At 37.2% G+C, this 16478-nt stretch overlaps 4 protein-coding genes and 1 pseudogene across 5 annotated transcripts; 4 read left to right on the top strand and 1 right to left on the bottom strand.

The window, feature by feature from the left end:
• Positions 1-500: 500 nt before the first annotated feature.
• LOC103341087 (chloroplast thylakoid lumen protein) lies at positions 501-2520 on the bottom strand. Its single transcript, XM_008244566.3, has 4 exons — positions 2051-2520; positions 1217-1356; positions 887-959; positions 501-717 (listed from the first exon to the last, which is right to left on the bottom strand). Exons 1-4 carry the CDS (start codon positions 2427-2429, stop codon positions 608-610), a joined length of 702 nt encoding a protein of 233 aa, XP_008242788.1. The 5' UTR covers positions 2430-2520; the 3' UTR covers positions 501-607.
• Positions 2521-2798: 278 nt separating this feature from the next.
• LOC103341157 (glucan endo-1,3-beta-glucosidase 10-like) lies at positions 2799-5383 on the top strand (annotated as a pseudogene). Its single transcript, XR_016122877.1, has 3 exons — positions 2799-3217; positions 3927-4869; positions 5127-5383. The product of XR_016122877.1 is annotated as a glucan endo-1,3-beta-glucosidase 10-like (transcript).
• A 3079-nt stretch (positions 5384-8462) lies between these two features.
• LOC103341088 (glucan endo-1,3-beta-glucosidase 14-like) lies at positions 8463-11249 on the top strand. The gene is made up of 3 exons (XM_008244567.2): positions 8463-8841; positions 9729-10771; positions 10995-11249. The coding sequence occupies exons 1-3, from the start codon at positions 8775-8777 to the stop codon at positions 11079-11081; spliced, it is 1197 nt and encodes a 398-aa protein (XP_008242789.1). The 5' UTR covers positions 8463-8774; the 3' UTR covers positions 11082-11249.
• Positions 11250-12610: 1361 nt separating this feature from the next.
• LOC148914495 (cucumber peeling cupredoxin-like) lies at positions 12611-13579 on the top strand. Its single transcript, XM_089042642.1, has 2 exons — positions 12611-12889; positions 12974-13579. Exons 1-2 carry the CDS (start codon positions 12688-12690, stop codon positions 13453-13455), a joined length of 684 nt encoding a protein of 227 aa, XP_088898768.1. The 5' UTR covers positions 12611-12687; the 3' UTR covers positions 13456-13579.
• Positions 13580-15152: 1573 nt separating this feature from the next.
• Positions 15153-15948, top strand: LOC103341090 (umecyanin-like). Its single transcript, XM_089043207.1, has 2 exons — positions 15153-15378; positions 15494-15948. The coding sequence occupies exons 1-2, from the start codon at positions 15186-15188 to the stop codon at positions 15838-15840; spliced, it is 540 nt and encodes a 179-aa protein (XP_088899333.1). The 5' UTR covers positions 15153-15185; the 3' UTR covers positions 15841-15948.
• Positions 15949-16478: the final 530 nt, after the last annotated feature.

Below are 16478 nucleotides of genomic sequence, written 5' to 3'. Positions count from 1 at the left end.
AGCTGTGGGTTGCCCAATGCATACAAAAATGAAAAGTTCCATTACTTCAAGAGATATTTAATCATATACCCATTCTTAACACTAATGATATAAATAAACTCTAAATCATTTAATTTCTATAAATAAACCAAAAAAAAAAAAACCTATAAAATGATAACTGATCCTATTGAATTTAATTTTGATTATTAAATTACTTTGATGCCCTATTGAGTGTTTTGAGTTTTTTAATGAGGTTTTGCGGGTAGGCTTGTTATAAGAAATCGAAGATAGTTTTGTAATTTATAAGAAGTTAAAAGCCTCTTTGTTATGTTATAAATGAGCTTTGGGTGTGTTTCTAAACTCTATTTTATATATGGTATTTTTATAATTTGAGCCATTATATTGGGTATAATAGTGAATCTCCCTTAATTCAACTCAATGTGTAAAGAACAATGAAATCGAAATTTGTAGTGTTTAGTGAAGACTGTTGAGTTTACTGTAGCCGAAACTCAACGGAGACCTTTGAACTCAAATTGCACCAATAAAATAAAACCAGAGAATTCAAGGAACTAAAAGTTTTCCTCTCATACAAAGAAAAAAAAAGTGTAGTGATCATCTCGTTGTCTGTTTAAAGTCCCTTAAGCTGGTCAATGAGCCCGGTTAATGATGTCCATTTCTCAATTGCGTTGGCAGAAGACACAAAAGCAAGTTTGGAGGAATCTACATCATTCCGAGTAACTGCATAAAACCACAAGAAAAATGGTTTTCAAATATGAAGAAAAAGTATGTTTATTATGTAATTTGAACTAAATGTTGATGATATTCCAGTCAGATATTGGACCGTTTTCTGTAATATACTGTAATCTCATTGAATCATTTACAGTGATGAGAGTTAATAACAACCCACCTGATGATATCAATGAAGCCAAGGATGAATTGAAAGTATCCACCTCAGTCTTCTCTTCAGGACTAGAGCTTAGCTGTTGAGAAGGTACACAGAACAGAAGGAGAAAAAAAAAAAGTCATAAAGCTATGCAATATATGCAACATAACAAATAGCAGAAGCAATAACTCTTCATGGAAACTCTTCATTCTGAAATCAAGAATCTAAACGCGCAATGTATGTTATAAGTTTTGATGGTTGAGGTTTTCTGTGACAAGCCACATTGCTTGCTTATAAGAAACTATCTAGAACATTATGTGTGCTAATCTTGTTCTTATAAACCAGCAGGATGACCTTATTCAAAGCAATATTGGCCTTCTGAACCCAATCTGTATCTGTGCTGGCCCCAAGAACTGAACTAGCTGTTGGCAAATCGTTGCTTTCAATGGCTTGGCCTGCTTTGCTCAGCCTGTACACCAGTTCCTGCAGATATCCTGCAATGCAACATATCATATTATTGTCGTCGCGGAAGCATCATGGTGCCTGAATTTGAGAAAATCATGTCAACAAGATCAAATAATCAGTTTCATATAAAACCATCGAATTACACAAACGCTGATTTGTTTTGTGTTATTTAGTTTCAATAGTTAGAAAAACGAAAGCAAAGCCGTCTCAAGACTGAACTACTCCAATTTGAATGCCAGAATGCACTAGAAACTTAGAAACAATGTAGCACACACAGAGCAGCTCCTTAATTCTCCACTGTTTTTTTTTGCCATTATCACATGGGAATCAGGCAAAATGCAGCCTTCCCAGCACTCTAAAATAGATTGTTTTCGTCCAATTCCGAAAGATAGATTGCTATCCAACATGTGTACCTAAAATCCGACCCCCACAAACATACCCTTCTAAACTGACAGACAGAAGCCTTATTAAATAAAAAATATATAGGGGGCTTCTATGACCTTTCAAGCTGAAGCCTCAAAACCTAAACTAGAAAACATTATCACTTATGAACAGAACTTGTAAACGCATTTTTCATCAGAAAATATAATTCTGCTACCTATTCTATAACTGGGAATTGATAAGTTTTGTTGAAATTAAATTAAACATGCAGAAAACATGAAGCGTCTTGTGATCGATCTTGAAGTGAATGGAACACAAGTCAATTAAATAAAGGGACAAAACCTGTTTCTTTTTTGGCTGAGCTGATAACTCCCTGTCTTTCAAGCCTCTTCTTTCTATCATTTTTAACCTTTTCCAAGAGCTCCTCATCATCATCAGCTTCTAGAATTGCTGCATTAGAACTGGAGCAGTGTTTACCAACCAATGAGAAGACAAAGCTGGTGACAAAGCAGATAGAGAGGCTTCTTTTGGTCAGAATTGGAGAAGCTGATTGTGGTGGCTCACTCAGGGCCTTGCAAACAGCCAATGGTCTCTTGCCATTTCGATTTTGGAAACAAACTAACGTTGGTATTGTCAATGAAGAAGAAACAACAGAAGATGGAGAAGAGGACAGAGTTGAAGGGAGGAAGGTGTTTGCAGTAGAGAGAATGGCTGTGGCCATTTCTTTCCTTCTTTCTTTTCTTTTCTTTTTTGTTTTTCTTTGATTCTTTTACCTTATTTTCTGGTATTTTTTGGTGGGAAAATTCAGAGGTATTGAATTGACATGTTACAACTTTTGAGATAAGGTTGCAGGATTCTGTCATCTGATCCAGTCATTTTTCCTAATGATCAAGGGTATTATGGTAATCTGGAAAAAAAATATTGATGAATTTTCTAACGCTCATGTCAGGTGGAAAATTTTGGACCTTACAATTTAGAATTTACAAAGAGCTGGATGATTTGATTAATTGAGTAAATAGAATCAAATCATCCTGCGGCCACCTCTGAAGCGAGTAACACTGCGGTTAAAGCAAGCGCGGGGAACTGCACAGACATAGTTCAGTCAAACGTGTCATCCTCCTATTCACGAATTATGAGTAGAAAGTGGTAAAAGTAAATTCCAAACCAAACAAACGTATGAAAGTCCAAAGTCAAAGTGAGCAACAGCGTAACTCGATAAAACCGCCAAAACGACCAAAACCCCTTCTGATCCTCAGAAAACAACCGCAGAGTAGTACTCATAAACTTCTCTCATGGCTTGCCTGAAGAAGAAGAAGCACAGCAGCACTGCATTCAAGTGTTTGTATTTGTCGGTTTTGCTCTTTGTTTGGTCCACTTCACCAACCCATAACGGGATCTTTGCCAAAGATTGAAGCTTTCATTGCGGGGTTTTGTTCCGAGGCCATGAGAAAAGCTTCTTGTTCTTTGCTCAGTTTGTTCACGTCTTCTTGGTCTTCTCCCTTTTAATTGGTATCTTTCTTTTTTGCTTTTACTTCATAGATTGTTGTCATTGCATTGATTTTTGGAGTTGGGTTCTCAGTTTCAACTGCTGTGTGCTTGAATTTGATGAATTGGATGGTTATAGAACAATGTATATCTATGTGATTTTTTGTAGTGGAAAGTTGCTTTCTTTTGGCTATTGGGTTTAGATATCTTAGCGGTTCTTGACTTAGATTGCTCGATGATAGCTTCATATTGTATTGATTAGTGTAACTTTCTATACAATCAAAATGGGTTCTATATTGCTGCTATGGGGCACCATTTATCCTTGGGTTTGCATAGTTTTGATGTTTTTCCTTCGTCTGTAGAGCATATTTTGGATGATGATTGTTTATGTAGGGCTTTGACTCCGCCATGTAACCCAAAAAAAAAAAGGTTCTATATATTGTAGTAAGCCCAAACTGGGTTCTAACTTCTACACAATCTATGTGCTTGAATGGAGTACATTTCTTTTCTGGTTGAGACTGGAGTAAGTTATGTTAATTTGAGTGTAAAATATGGCACTTATATAATCTTTCCCCGTGTTGTCTTTCATACCAAGTACATGTACAAATGGGTGATGTTTGTGCTCTTTCCCAGCTTCTGTGGCGGTGCAAGCATTCACCGGAACCTATGGAATAAATTATGGAAGAATTGCAGATAACATCCCTTCACCTGATAAAGTTGTTTCTCTGATCAGGGCAGCAAAGATGAAGAATATGAAAATATATGATGCTGATCATGATGCCATCAAGGCTTTCAGAGGGACAGGGCTTGAATTAGTGGTGGTGGCACTTCTAAATGGATACCTGCAAGCCATGAGTGCCAATGATGATCAAGCAATGAATTGGATTAAAGAAAATGTGCAGGCATTCCTTCCTGATACACTCATCCGTGGGATTTGTGCGGGCAATGAAGTATTAGGTATGGCTGAATTTGAATTGTGGGGAGCTCTTTTGGGTGCAGTTAAAAAACATCTACAAGGCAGTAAAGAAGCTACAATTAGCTGATTTAGTTCAGATTACCACTCCACATGCACAGGCTGTTTTTGTTCGTTCCTGCACATTTAAAAAGACTGTTTAAGCAGAAATACATGAAGCCATTTTGGAGCTCTTTGCGGAAATCAGGTCTCAATTCTGTTTAAATGCTGCCCCTTTCCTTGTCTACATGGCTGATCCATCAAACATTGATATAAATTATGCTCGTTTCGAATCCAAATACTAAATTTTACTATGATAACATGCTTGACGCTCAGATTGATGCAGCCTATGCAACATTGGAAGATGGCAATGAAACTGCAGCCACTGTAAATAATGCAAGGATATATAATTATAATCTACGTAAAGGGCTAGCAAAGGAGAAAGGGACCCCTCTTCGGCCAAAACTTGCAGCGAAGACCTAAGTCTTTGCCATATTTAATGAGGACTTGAAACCTGGGCCAACTTCTGAGAGAAATTATGGACTGTTCAAGGTTGATGGGACCATTTTCATATGACATTGGGTTTGATGGACTTTTATCATCAACTGAAAATTCATCTTCTGCAGATTTGTCATTTCCAGAGTCAATATTTGCAGATTCAGTATCTGGAGAGTCAATATCTGCAAATTCATCATCTGAATATTCGTTTCTTTTATCTTTAAAGGTACAAGTTTCCTAAGCTCCCATAAACTAAGTCATTTGAATGCTTATTTGGGTTTGCATGATTTGTGTTCTTCCTAAATATAAATGATATTTGGTTGAAGAAACAATGAATAAACTTGAATCCCATTACATTGTCTTAGATTGTCATTGCTTTGCAACGCTTTGATCTTGTTACCTGAATTACTATATTATTGGAAGTGCTTCCTCATCTCATTGGTTTCTTTTTGTTCTGTTTCTTTATGTACACTGTTAGAACAGCATATTGGAGCTCATGGTAGGTCTCAGTCGCAATACTTGATGTTACCAATCTCTGCTGCAGCATTGGTTCTGCTTTTAAAATGATGCTTGTGCAAACCAGGCAACAGTAGAGAGAATTTCAGTGCTCATTTCTTTTTCTTTTATTTATTTATTAAAAAAAAATTCTTTTTACCTTATCGTCTGCTATTTTTGCTGGGGAAATCCAGAGGTACTGAATTAAAAATAGAGAAGCTGTAGTGCTACAATGTCCCCATCAATCCATATACTATACAGAGCCATCCAACGTCATTAACTATCAAAACCAACTCAGCATTTGAAAATGGTTCATCAATTTTGCCCCCTATCATTATATGAATGAAAGGAACATTTTCCTTCTTTCTCAAGTTTTAATACTCAAATCAAAACTTGGTCGACTATCCATCCACCACTTCCAAGCACAAGAAAATATTACTTCATTCAGCTGCAGTCATGTCCCTTTCTCAATTTCTCTTTGCCTAAAACCAAGTCCTTGTCCCAAAAGTTATTCCACAGCCAATAAAGGCAACCACACAGAGGTCAGCAAATGGGCTAGTGGGATCAAATTAGCAAATTGCAGGTCTAAGTGATGCCCAATCAAACCCCAACTGATTAAATGTAGGATTCAACTTTACCAATCCTAAATCAAAGGTAATGTTAAAATGGGCCCCTCCCTGGATGGATTTCTCAGTTCTAAACTAGCACAAAAGAAAAAGCCTACGTGCTCCATGGCTAATATTATAAATTCAACAACAAACAGTGGATGTAAAAGTAGATTCCCATATCAGTTGGTATGGCTAAGGGCTAAAGCAACTTCTTTTTCCTTTCTGTATTTATAACGATCTTTTCTTTCGATCCATCACTTTTGTGATTTCACATTTACTACCAGAATTCATCTCTCTTTTTAAACCAGCTCAAAAGAGACAACCCTCTCATTCATCACCCACCCATTAAACATCTCTCTCTCTCTCTCTCTCTGTGCATTATAGATATTTTCCTTAAAAGGTATATCAAACATTACAAAGGAGTCTCCACCTTAATTTGTTTAGAGCTCAGCTTTTTCCACACTTGGTGCATATATTCCAACAAACAAAAGTGGCTTCTTCACCTCCACTGGGACTGAGCTTAGTGGGATCATATAGCAACATACGCGTTTACTGCTTAAAATGGCTTTTTAAATAATTAGACAGAAAAAAGGTTATGAAAAACAAAACTCAAAAGACAAAGGCTACCAAGTCTCTTGTCCTCTAAGTAAACCACCCTTTGCTTCTTTCCAGAACATCAGTTGGCTTTAATATATCAAATTAGCAGGCTGCATGTTTATAACTAATTAATGCCTCAGGCATTACAAACCTCTTTCCATTACCAAAACTTTATGAACTGGCGGGCAGACAATCTAAAATAAACTGAATCCAAATTCAGTTACTCATTGTTAAATTTTTTATTTGCCTAAGAAGAAAATACCCATAAAACGTATTATAGAAAACGATTTTTGGATCGTATACGGTATTGCATTTCTAGTATGCAAGTCAAATGCATGTGAAGAATAATTGTGTGGAAGCAGAATATGGAATCAGGTTCTAATTGTCCTAAAACTTGAAAACAGAGCATAATTTCAATTTTCTTTTTAAAGGAAAACGAGTACGTAGTTAAGGCATAACTTGGAAATTGGCATCATTACAGTTTTCCAGGCTCACTGCATAGTTTGTCTTTCTTGTTCTAAGTCTTCCTTTTCTCTCCGTATGATCGATTCATACGGAAGGAGGAACAAAAGAAAGAAAAAAGAAAAAAACTTAACAATAATGGGAAAAAGTTTACTGAGAGATGACACTTTTGAGTGTTGGACACATGGATTTTCCATTTGTATTTTTGTGCCCAATCATTATAGCTTTGCCAATATCTTATATTCCTTGAGCAACCCAATATAATTTTTTTCTCTTATCTTGTGAAATAAGTTTTTTTGGTCTGGACTTGTGAAATAAGTAAAGACATATATATGAAGTATACATGGAGATTGTGATCCTTCAACTTCCATGACAGAACTTGTTCTATTTTTCCATCTCTATATTGCCACTATGAAAATTTTGAGAGAGAAAACAAAAAACATGAATTTGGAAAGGTGTTTTGACAAGTCAGCAAATAAAAAAATGATTTTGTTTAATGGAATGGAAAAGGTACTTTTTAGGTTAAAGTGAATGCTAATGACAAAGTAAGTCGCACAGATCAGTGTGTTTGCTTTGCTTCTTGTATACTTCATTTATAAGAAAACACATTCTTGGCCTCACAATATTTGCATCATCATTTCTGAAAAATGCATGGTTCTGTAATTCTCAACCTTTCTGAGAAGTGGTGTTCAATTTTTCAATGCTCATATCATATGAGTCATATAGCAAAACTAAATAATGTTCTTCATTTTCTTCCCACGTGCATGGAGGAGACTCGTACCAAAGTAACTGGAAGGCAGCAATGTCGGACCAAAGGACAAGAGGAACGGTCAATAGGACAAAAATTGTCCACGCGCATTCTAAAAGAGAGGAAGGTGACAAAAATTAGTGCTACCAAGCATGTTCAAATTAGCTTAATCTCGCTACATCCTTTTTCTGTGTTTTATTTTTCGGACATGTAAAAGAAAAGAAACTCAATATAATACTCCGCTGTCCCTCTCAATATAATACTCCGCGTCCCTCTCTAGCGAATGACAAAAATGAAAGAAATGAAACTCAATATCTCAAACATTATATTTGGTAGGATAAAATGCATTATTGATTTCATTGTGTGGTTCCTATTGTTTTTCCTATGGCCTGCTTTAACTTAACCTTGATAAAGAGCAAAGTACTAGTTTGCCAGAAGCCAAACAGCCCCTCTACCTACCCCATTGACCAAAACAATAATTCATCAAATTGGTGATTGATTTTGTTTAGATTCAATTATTTTCTCAGTAAGCTTCCACTTTTATTATTGTTTATAATTGTGTTTTGTCCCTGATCAGGGTGCTGACGACCAAGGTCGGTGTTGGTTTAGGGAGGGAAGGAGAGGGTAATGGCTTTAGTAAGAACTTTGCTAAAAGCAAGCGCGTGAGCTTCTGCACAAAAAAGAGCCAGGTTGTTTGAAACATGTCATCCTCCTATTGGCCGCTTGAGAAAAGAAAGTGGTCAAGTAAATTCCGCCGGAGCAAAGTGAAAGTCCAAAGTGGAAAAGAAATATATAAAAAAAGAACTTCGACCAATAAGAGCAAGACCCGTAGGCGCAAACACGCTTTGCATAAACAGTAAAGTAAAGGCACAGAAAAACTCTATAAAACCACCCAAACGCCCAAAACCTCAACTCCCTTTGATCCCTCACAACACAAAACGACAGCCAAAACCCAGTTTTGTTAATCTTCTCCTTCTTAACCACACTTTGCCTGACACAAAGTCGGCAACTCGAAAGAGAGCAGTGTCAATGAAAGAGACAGATTGAAAGGGGTGTTATTCATTAATGCCTTATGGCATGCCTGAGGAAGAAGAAGCACTGCATTGAATTTGAACGGTTTTTTTTTGTCAGTTTTGCTCTTTGTTTGGTCCTCCTCACCAACCCATATCGGGATCTTTGCCAAAAGTTGAAACCTTTGTTGTTGGCTTTTATTCCGAGACCATGATGAAGAGCTTCTGGTTCTTTGCTCAGTTTCTTCACGTCTTCTTGGTCTTCTCCACTCTAATTGGTACCTTTCTTTTTTCTTTGATCAGATTGTTGTTATTCAATTGATTTGTGGAGTTGGCTTTTTATGGTTTTAACTGCTATCTGCTTGAATTTGTTGAATTGGATGGTTATAGAACAGTGTATTTCTATTCTATGTGATTATTTACAGTGGGTAGTCGGTTTCTTGAAGAAATTGGGTTTAGATATTTCAGTGGTTATTGATTTTGATTGCTTTGTGATAGTTTCATATTAACATTGGTCAATCCTGAGATTTAGGAATCTCTCTGTTTCTGTTTTTAGGTGAGGATTGATTGGCTTTCTCCTTCATTGGTTATCTGAAGTTGTGTGTGTGTGTTTTTTTCCCTTAATGAAAGAGATTTGACTGAAGTTTCTGTGGCTCTCCGCTAGATGCTGTAGTCTTTTCTCTTTCTTTTTTGTTCTTCTCAAATAGAATAATCTGTTTTCTTTATTATACAGGTTTACAAAATTTTCCAGTTGATTACTCCTACTTTTCAAAGTGTACAGATGATACTACAGTCTTTTTAATGTATAAGAATCTTTGAAGATTAAAAATAAAACAAAATCTACTTGTTTACGGTTATTGGGATTTATCACACGGTTTCATGAAAATTCAAAATGTTCAGTTTAATGATTCCATTTGTAGTGGTGTGATTTCCTTGAAATTGTATAAACAGGAGATCTGCCTCCCTTCCCATTAAAAAAAGAAGATGGAGAGCCTATTTTATGGTGGAATAAGCCCGAACTGGTTCTCTACCAATCTCTATGATTGGTTCACTGAAATGATTGCTATGCTAATTTTAGCGTAAAATATGGCACCTAATATGTTGCCATTGTCTTTCATTACCACATGAACAAATGATTGATGGTGCTGTTTGTGTTCTTTCCCAGCCTCTGTGGCAGTACAAGCATTCACTGGAGCCTATGGAATAAATTATGGAAGAATTGCAGATAACATCCCTTCTCCTGATAAAGTTGCTACTCTTCTCAGAGCAGCAAAGATAAAGAATGTCAGGATATATGATGCTGATCACAGTGTTCTCAAGGCTTTTAGCGGGACTGGGCTTGATTTAGTCGTAGGACTTCCAAATGGATACCTGAAAGACATGAGTGCCAATGAGGACCATGCAAGGGATTGGGTTAAAGAAAATGTGCAGGCATTCCTTCCTGAAACACGCATCCGTGGGATTGCTGTGGGCAATGAAGTATTAGGTGGGACCGATTATGAATTGTGGGGAGCTCTTTTGGGTGCAGTTAAAAATATCTATAATGCAATAAAGGAGCTAGGATTAACTGATGTAGTTCAGATTACCACTGCCCATTCACAGGCTGTTTTTGCTAATTCCTTCCCTCCCTCTTCCTGTATATTCAGAGATAATGTTAAACAGCAATACATGAAGCCACTTTTGGAGTTCTTCTCAGAAATCGGGTCTCCTTTCTGTTTAAATGCTTACCCATTCCTTGCCTACATGAGTGATCCGGAGAACATAGATATTAATTATGCTCTTTTCCAGAAAACTCAGGGGATTTCTGATCCAAAGACTGACCTTCATTATGATAACATGCTTGATGCTCAGATTGATGCAGCCTATGCAGCATTGGAAGATACTGGATTCAAAAAGATGGAAGTTATCATTACAGAGACAGGGTGGGCTTCGCGTGGGGATGACAATGAAGCTGCAGCTACAGTAAATAATGCCAGGACATATAATTATAATCTACGTAAAAGGCTAGCAAAGAAAAAAGGGACCCCTCTCCGGCCAAAGTCTGTAGTGAAGGCGTATATTTTTGCCATATTTAATGAGAACTTGAAACCGGGGCCAACTTCTGAGAGAAATTTTGGACTGTACAAGCCTGATGGGACCATTGCATATGACATTGGGTTTCATGGACTTGTATCATCATCTGCAGATTCGTTGCGCTTATCTTCGAAGGTACAAGTTTCCTTACCTCCCATGAACTAAGTCATCTGAATGCTAATTAATGTCTTGGAGATTGGATTTTCATGAATTGGAATTCTTGCTGAAAATAAAAGAAGTATGTTTGAAGAAATAAAATGAATAAAATTGAATCCCATGGAGTGTCATTGCTTGGTGTGCAGTGAGTGTCCAAACAACAGGAATTCATTAGTTTCTTTTTGTTCTGTTTCTTTTACAGGATATTGGAGCTCGAGGCTGGTCTCGATCGCAATACTTGATATTACCAATCTCTATGGCAGCAGCATTTCTTCTGTTTTTGAGATGATGATTGACCAAACCAGGCAGCAGCAGCAGCAGCAGTCGGAGTTGATCACGTCTCCTTCAAAAGTACAAACGTAACATTGATTCGAAAATTGTATGGTAGCAGCTAGCTATATTGCTTATTAAGTTTATCCATCAGAGGAAATGTATATCAGTTTTGCTTTTTCTACAACTCCTTTTGTTCCATTTATTCTCTCGTCACATGATTTCCAACCACTTTTTAAAGGCTTCTTGGGGATATTTATAAATAAAAATGGAAAAGCTGTTTAAAATTTTCCAAGATGTTGAAACAATTGATTTTAGAATCAATGATGAAGGTAAACACGAATCTCCCAAGAAAGAACCATGTAACGTGAAAAATAGCAAAGAGAGAGAGATGAGTAAGTTGCTGGCTTGAGTAGGCAAAAATACCCCTCCACGTGAAGTGGGGCATATGTACAGTACATGGACCACCAGTTTAAACTAGAGATACCAAAACTGAAAGTTGGCCACAAAATCATGTCGGTCAATTGGATTACGTGGAGAACTTCCTTCCATTGTCTGTTGTTCTCACTCTTGACCTCTTAAAAACGGCGAGTCGTTCAACAGTATTGCTTGCCACGACAGTATATATACATATATACACTTTTTGATTGTGCCGAGTCATACGTATACTTTTTTTGCCTTAAATAAAAAAGAGTGGTGATTTCCCCACTCATTTTTCTCCTATTTTATCCACTTACACTCCTTTTTTATAACTAAAAAAGGAGTGTAAGTGGATAAAATAAAAGTGGGGAAATCATTGCCCATAAAAAAACTCAAGACATAAAAGATATAAAGTTGGCAACCAACGAATAAGTCATGGCATGGCAAGGGAGGGAACAATAAGAAGCTTCCTATTCTTTTTCATGACATGCCATGTCGTCAATTTAATAGAAGATTAGACGGTCAAAATAACAGAATGTGTAAATTGATCGAAGCCCCAAATTTTAATATGCTTAAAAGGAGAATAGATGCAACTATTAATCTTATTGATCGGTCTGACAGAGATATTCTATAAACCAAATTTAACTAAATTTACCAATTCAAGGTCATTGTACTTCTTTCATTATAAAAAAAAAAGAAGTCATTGTACTTCTTCATCCTCCCTCCATTGAAACTTGTCAAGTGACACACTGAGATATGAGATGAAAGTTGTTGTCAGTAAATTTAGAAAATTCTTATTAACACTTGAAATACTAGTATTGCACTCTAATCTCCATTAAAATAACATGAAATGGTGAAATTTAAAATTTACTCCAATATCATTCACAATATTCCTTGAGATGCCAAGCTGCCAACTGATTCGACCCCATTGTGCATATGATTCTCGTTGACTATTGGAACATGTTTACAGTCATTGACTTTTGCTGCACATGGTGCTGTTCCTGCTGCTGATGCCATTATAGAATACAACTGTCCTATTGCAACATCTGACTAAACCAAATGGGGCATGAAATGCAAGGGCTCCTTCTCTGCATCTGGATCTATATAAACATGTAATATATTGTAAGAGAAGCAAGGCAAAGCTCAAAAATACCAAATAGCAGTGGGGCAACCTGTGAACACTCATATCCCATATAGAATTAGGCATGGCGTCTAAACTAGTTAGTCATAATGTGAGAGCTGCTGTTGTTGTAATTGTTATAGCAGCAGCAGCGGCATTGATCATAGAAAGAGCAGAAGCTGAAACACACACTGTAGGCGGCGCTTCTGGCTGGACCAATACTCTTGCTCCCGAATTTTATACTTCCTGGGCTGCCAATCACACCTTCAAAGTTGGCGACATTCTAGGTAATTTACAATAGGAATTCAGATATTAATATCAGAGAGAAACACCAACTTATTTAGTATGTTTGTGTTTTCTTGCTGTTGTAGTGTTCGAATTCACTACCGGAGGACATGACGTAGCGAGACTTGGAAAGGAAGCTTTTGATGCGTGCAACAACACCGATCTGCTGAGCCTACCTGAAAACCAAGGACCCGCCAAATACAGCCTCAATCAAACTGGCGATTACTATTTCATCTGTGCTTTCCCTGGTCACTGTAGCCAGGGTCAAAAGTTAAGCATCAAAGTCATAGCCACTGGCCCTTCTGCTCCTGCCCCTGCTCCTCATTCTGAAGCCCCCACAACTCCTACTGCTCCTGCTCCTAATTCTGAACCCCCCAAAACTCCTCCTCCTTCTCCTTCTCCTTCTTCTCAAGCCGAGACTCCTCCTCCTGAGGCCACAACTCCTTCTTCGTCGCCACCAACTACGGCAGCCACAACAGCACCTCCTCCGTCCTCAGCCTCGTCTCTGGCTTCTGCTATTTCTACTATTTTCATGTCCATTGCCATTGCTCTTTTCTACCTCTTCTAGGCTAGAGTCCAACTACTCAGTCTTCTTTCGATCGCGATTCGCCCCTTAAGTTTTCCTTTGTTATTTTATGTTCATTAGCAAACTCCACAAAAATCTATTATCCAGCACATTGGTGTTCTTTCCCTAAATCAGTACTCCAAATTGCAGATATAGTTCATTCATTTATAAGCAACTGTACATAGTAATGAAATAGTATGTTGCCTGTTGAGGTCTCGACCATGTCAGACAACTGCTCCACCGACTGCAAGAACCCCAGATGAAAAATGCACAGGTTTTTTATACAGTGATTGGAAATAATACATCAGATAAAATGAGACCTTTGCTTGCAAAATTTTGAGTAGACAGCCAATCAAGGAACATAATTTACATTTTAGAAGAGCAAAAAAGTGAAATTGAAAACCTCCCAAAATAAAAAATGATCGCAAATGAATGAAACGAAGGATTTAATGAGGGAGCAGAGCACAAGAAAAGTTCATATAAGCAGAGAAAACATACCGAGAGGTATAGCCGCGCGGCTATATTCTAAATAGACTACTTCAATAGTCCAGCCGCGCGGCTATTCTGCAAGAATCCCCCCGTATAGCCAAGCGGCTATACTATTTAGTACGAACAAATTTAAAACCACCCCTGTATAGCCGAGGGGCTATACTATTTAAATTTTTTTAAAGACGTATAAAAAGTATGGCCGCTCGGCTACACTCTGTAAATAGAGTATTTCAACAGTATAACCGTTCGGCTATACGCTATAAAAAAGAATTTTTTTAAACGGTATAGCCGCCCGGCTATAATCTGTAAATAGAATATTTCAACAGTAGAGCCGGCGGCTATATTCTATAAATAGAATTTTTTTTTGCCCGGCTATACTCTGCAAATAGATAGAATATTTCAACAGTATAGCCGCGCGGCTATACGGTATAAATAGAATTTTTTTCCGCGGTATATGCGGGCGGCTATAGTATTTAAATTTTTTTTAAAAGACGCGTGTTTTTAAAAAGTGTATAGCCGAACGGCTATACTCTGTAAATAGAGTATTTCAACAGTGAAACCGACGGCTGTACTCTATAAATGGAATCGTTTCACAGTGTAGCCGTGCGGCTATACCCATTAACCTGAATTTCTCTTGTTCAATTACTTTAATTAGTAGTTATGTTTTAATTATTATTTACTAAGTGAATAATTAGTATTCAAATATTTAAATCTATTTATTTATTATTCAATAATGTGAGTATTTTGTGTATAATACGTGAAATTTTTTGTGTTTTATTGAAATCTTTATAAATAAATAAAAACACATATATTAAACATGAAAAATACGTACATTTGTGTTATATACAATATTTCAGAATACACAGAAAATTAAGTTGAGTGGCTAGCTATCAAGATTTATAACGTTTTACGGTACTTTATCAACATAATTAACATCGACAGTACGCAACCCTTCGAGATATTACGTATTAATTAATTAATGCTTTGTTTCTTCGGGGACATCCCATAACAATGAATTAAAGCATGGATACTTACACAGCTAGCTATACACAATGCTGATATAACTTGTTTCTTTGTGAAATTTGGCGGCTCTCGCTCACCCGCTTCCTAATATCCGAGAGCTCTCTCCCTCTATAAATTCAGACTTCAAGTCCCGACCATATACTAACTAACTTCCTTCCTTCTTTCCTTCCTACACAAGAACACAAACACAGAGACTCGTAGGAGAAATATTGAAGAAAGATATGGTGGCTAATAGCATGAATGTGAGCAATGTGCTGGTCCTTGTTATAGCAGCGGCAGTATTCACGCTACATGGAACAGAAGCTGCACAATACACAGTAGGTGACGAGCTCGGTTGGACCATTCCTCCGGGTGGCGCCGCCACTTACGCTTCATGGGCTGCCAAGCATAGTTTGGTAGTTTCTGATATTCTAAGTGAGCTATATTTCTGTGAAACTTTCCAAATAATAAATTAATTACTTTCTCTCTAATTAATATTTGTATGCATTATTAATTCGCTAACCTAGATGCATATATGTTGTTTGTGCAGCATTTAACTTTGCGGTTGGAGAACAAGATTTAGCTTTAGTAACCAAGGAGGATTTTGATGCGTGCAACACATCCGACCCGTTGTTTGTGTTCCAAGATCCAGGAGACTTTATATTTGAAAGTGAGGGCATGTATTATTTGACCTGCACCTTCGCCGGCCATTGCGCCAAAGGCCAAAAGATTGCCCTCTACTTCGCTCCCTCAGGCGGATCTCCATCTCCAAGTCCCGCTGCAAGTCAAAGCCAAAGCCAAAGCCAAAGTGCTGGTGATGCTGCCGCGGTCAAATTTGTGTCCAAGAAAGAGTATGGCTTCAAGAAATTATTGCCTGTAACGATGAAGTCCCTCTAAATATTCCTTGCTCGCTATATATAGCTTGCAAAGAAGAATACTAGTATATTGTCATCTTATGAATAACTAGAGGCACTTTGTGCTTAGTATGTGGTGTGATCCATATATGCCCCAATAATAAATTTTTTATTTATATTTAAGTCCAGTTTTTGTGATTATTTTCTTTGTCGAATGTAAACAAATTACAATTACACAGGATAGCTAGCTTCCTTAACTAGCTTGCAATTTCTGGCTGGGCTGATCAACAGCATGCTACCTCGGTCAAATTTGTGTCCAAAAAACAACACGGGCTCAAGAAATTACTGCCTGTAATGATGTAATTCCTTTTTTGCTAGCTTCGCCTTTGATTGATTGCCTCCTGTAGCCTATATGCCAAGAGAAGGAAAACTATATATATTTTCTTATGAATAACTAGAGGCACTATGTACTGTATGTGCATGTGGTGTGATCCATAAACCCAAATAATGAAATCATGATCCGAAACCCTATATATTATATAGGGATTTGGCACTACGTATAGGACAAGAAGCATGACATCAAATTTTACAAAAATTATGGTCCTATGGAATGAAAATTAAAAGGTAAGATTAAGAAACAACGCAAAGCCAAACCTCTACAAGAAGATATTCATTTACATT

This window comes from Prunus mume, linkage group LG8, assembly GCF_029339155.1.
Source record: "Prunus mume cultivar Tortuosa linkage group LG8, ASM2933915v1, whole genome shotgun sequence".
NCBI lineage: Eukaryota > Viridiplantae > Streptophyta > Magnoliopsida > Rosales > Rosaceae > Prunus > Prunus mume.
The sequence above is the reverse complement of the archived record's forward strand: the minus strand, read 5'-3'. Positions and strand labels throughout refer to the sequence as shown.

Coding starts and splice junctions, on each gene's coding strand:
- LOC103341087 (XM_008244566.3), bottom strand. CDS start 2,429: ATGGCCACAGCCATTCTCTCTACTGCAAACACCTTCCTCCCTTCAACT. Junction 1,357..2,050: donor CTCAGCCAAAAAAGAAACAG/GTTTTGTCCCTT, acceptor GTTGCATTGCAG/GATATCTGCAGGAACTGGTG. Junction 960..1,216: donor CCAATATTGCTTTGAATAAG/GTCATCCTGCTG, acceptor CCTTCTCAACAG/CTAAGCTCTAGTCCTGAAGA.
- LOC103341088 (XM_008244567.2), top strand. CDS start 8,775: ATGATGAAGAGCTTCTGGTTCTTTGCTCAGTTTCTTCACGTCTTCTTG. Junction 8,842..9,728: donor GGTCTTCTCCACTCTAATTG/GTACCTTTCTTT, acceptor GTTCTTTCCCAG/CCTCTGTGGCAGTACAAGCA. Junction 10,772..10,994: donor CGTTGCGCTTATCTTCGAAG/GTACAAGTTTCC, acceptor TTTCTTTTACAG/GATATTGGAGCTCGAGGCTG.
- LOC148914495 (XM_089042642.1), top strand. CDS start 12,688: ATGGCGTCTAAACTAGTTAGTCATAATGTGAGAGCTGCTGTTGTTGTA. Junction 12,890..12,973: donor CAAAGTTGGCGACATTCTAG/GTAATTTACAAT, acceptor TTGCTGTTGTAG/TGTTCGAATTCACTACCGGA.
- LOC103341090 (XM_089043207.1), top strand. CDS start 15,186: ATGGTGGCTAATAGCATGAATGTGAGCAATGTGCTGGTCCTTGTTATA. Junction 15,379..15,493: donor GGTAGTTTCTGATATTCTAA/GTGAGCTATATT, acceptor TTGTTTGTGCAG/CATTTAACTTTGCGGTTGGA.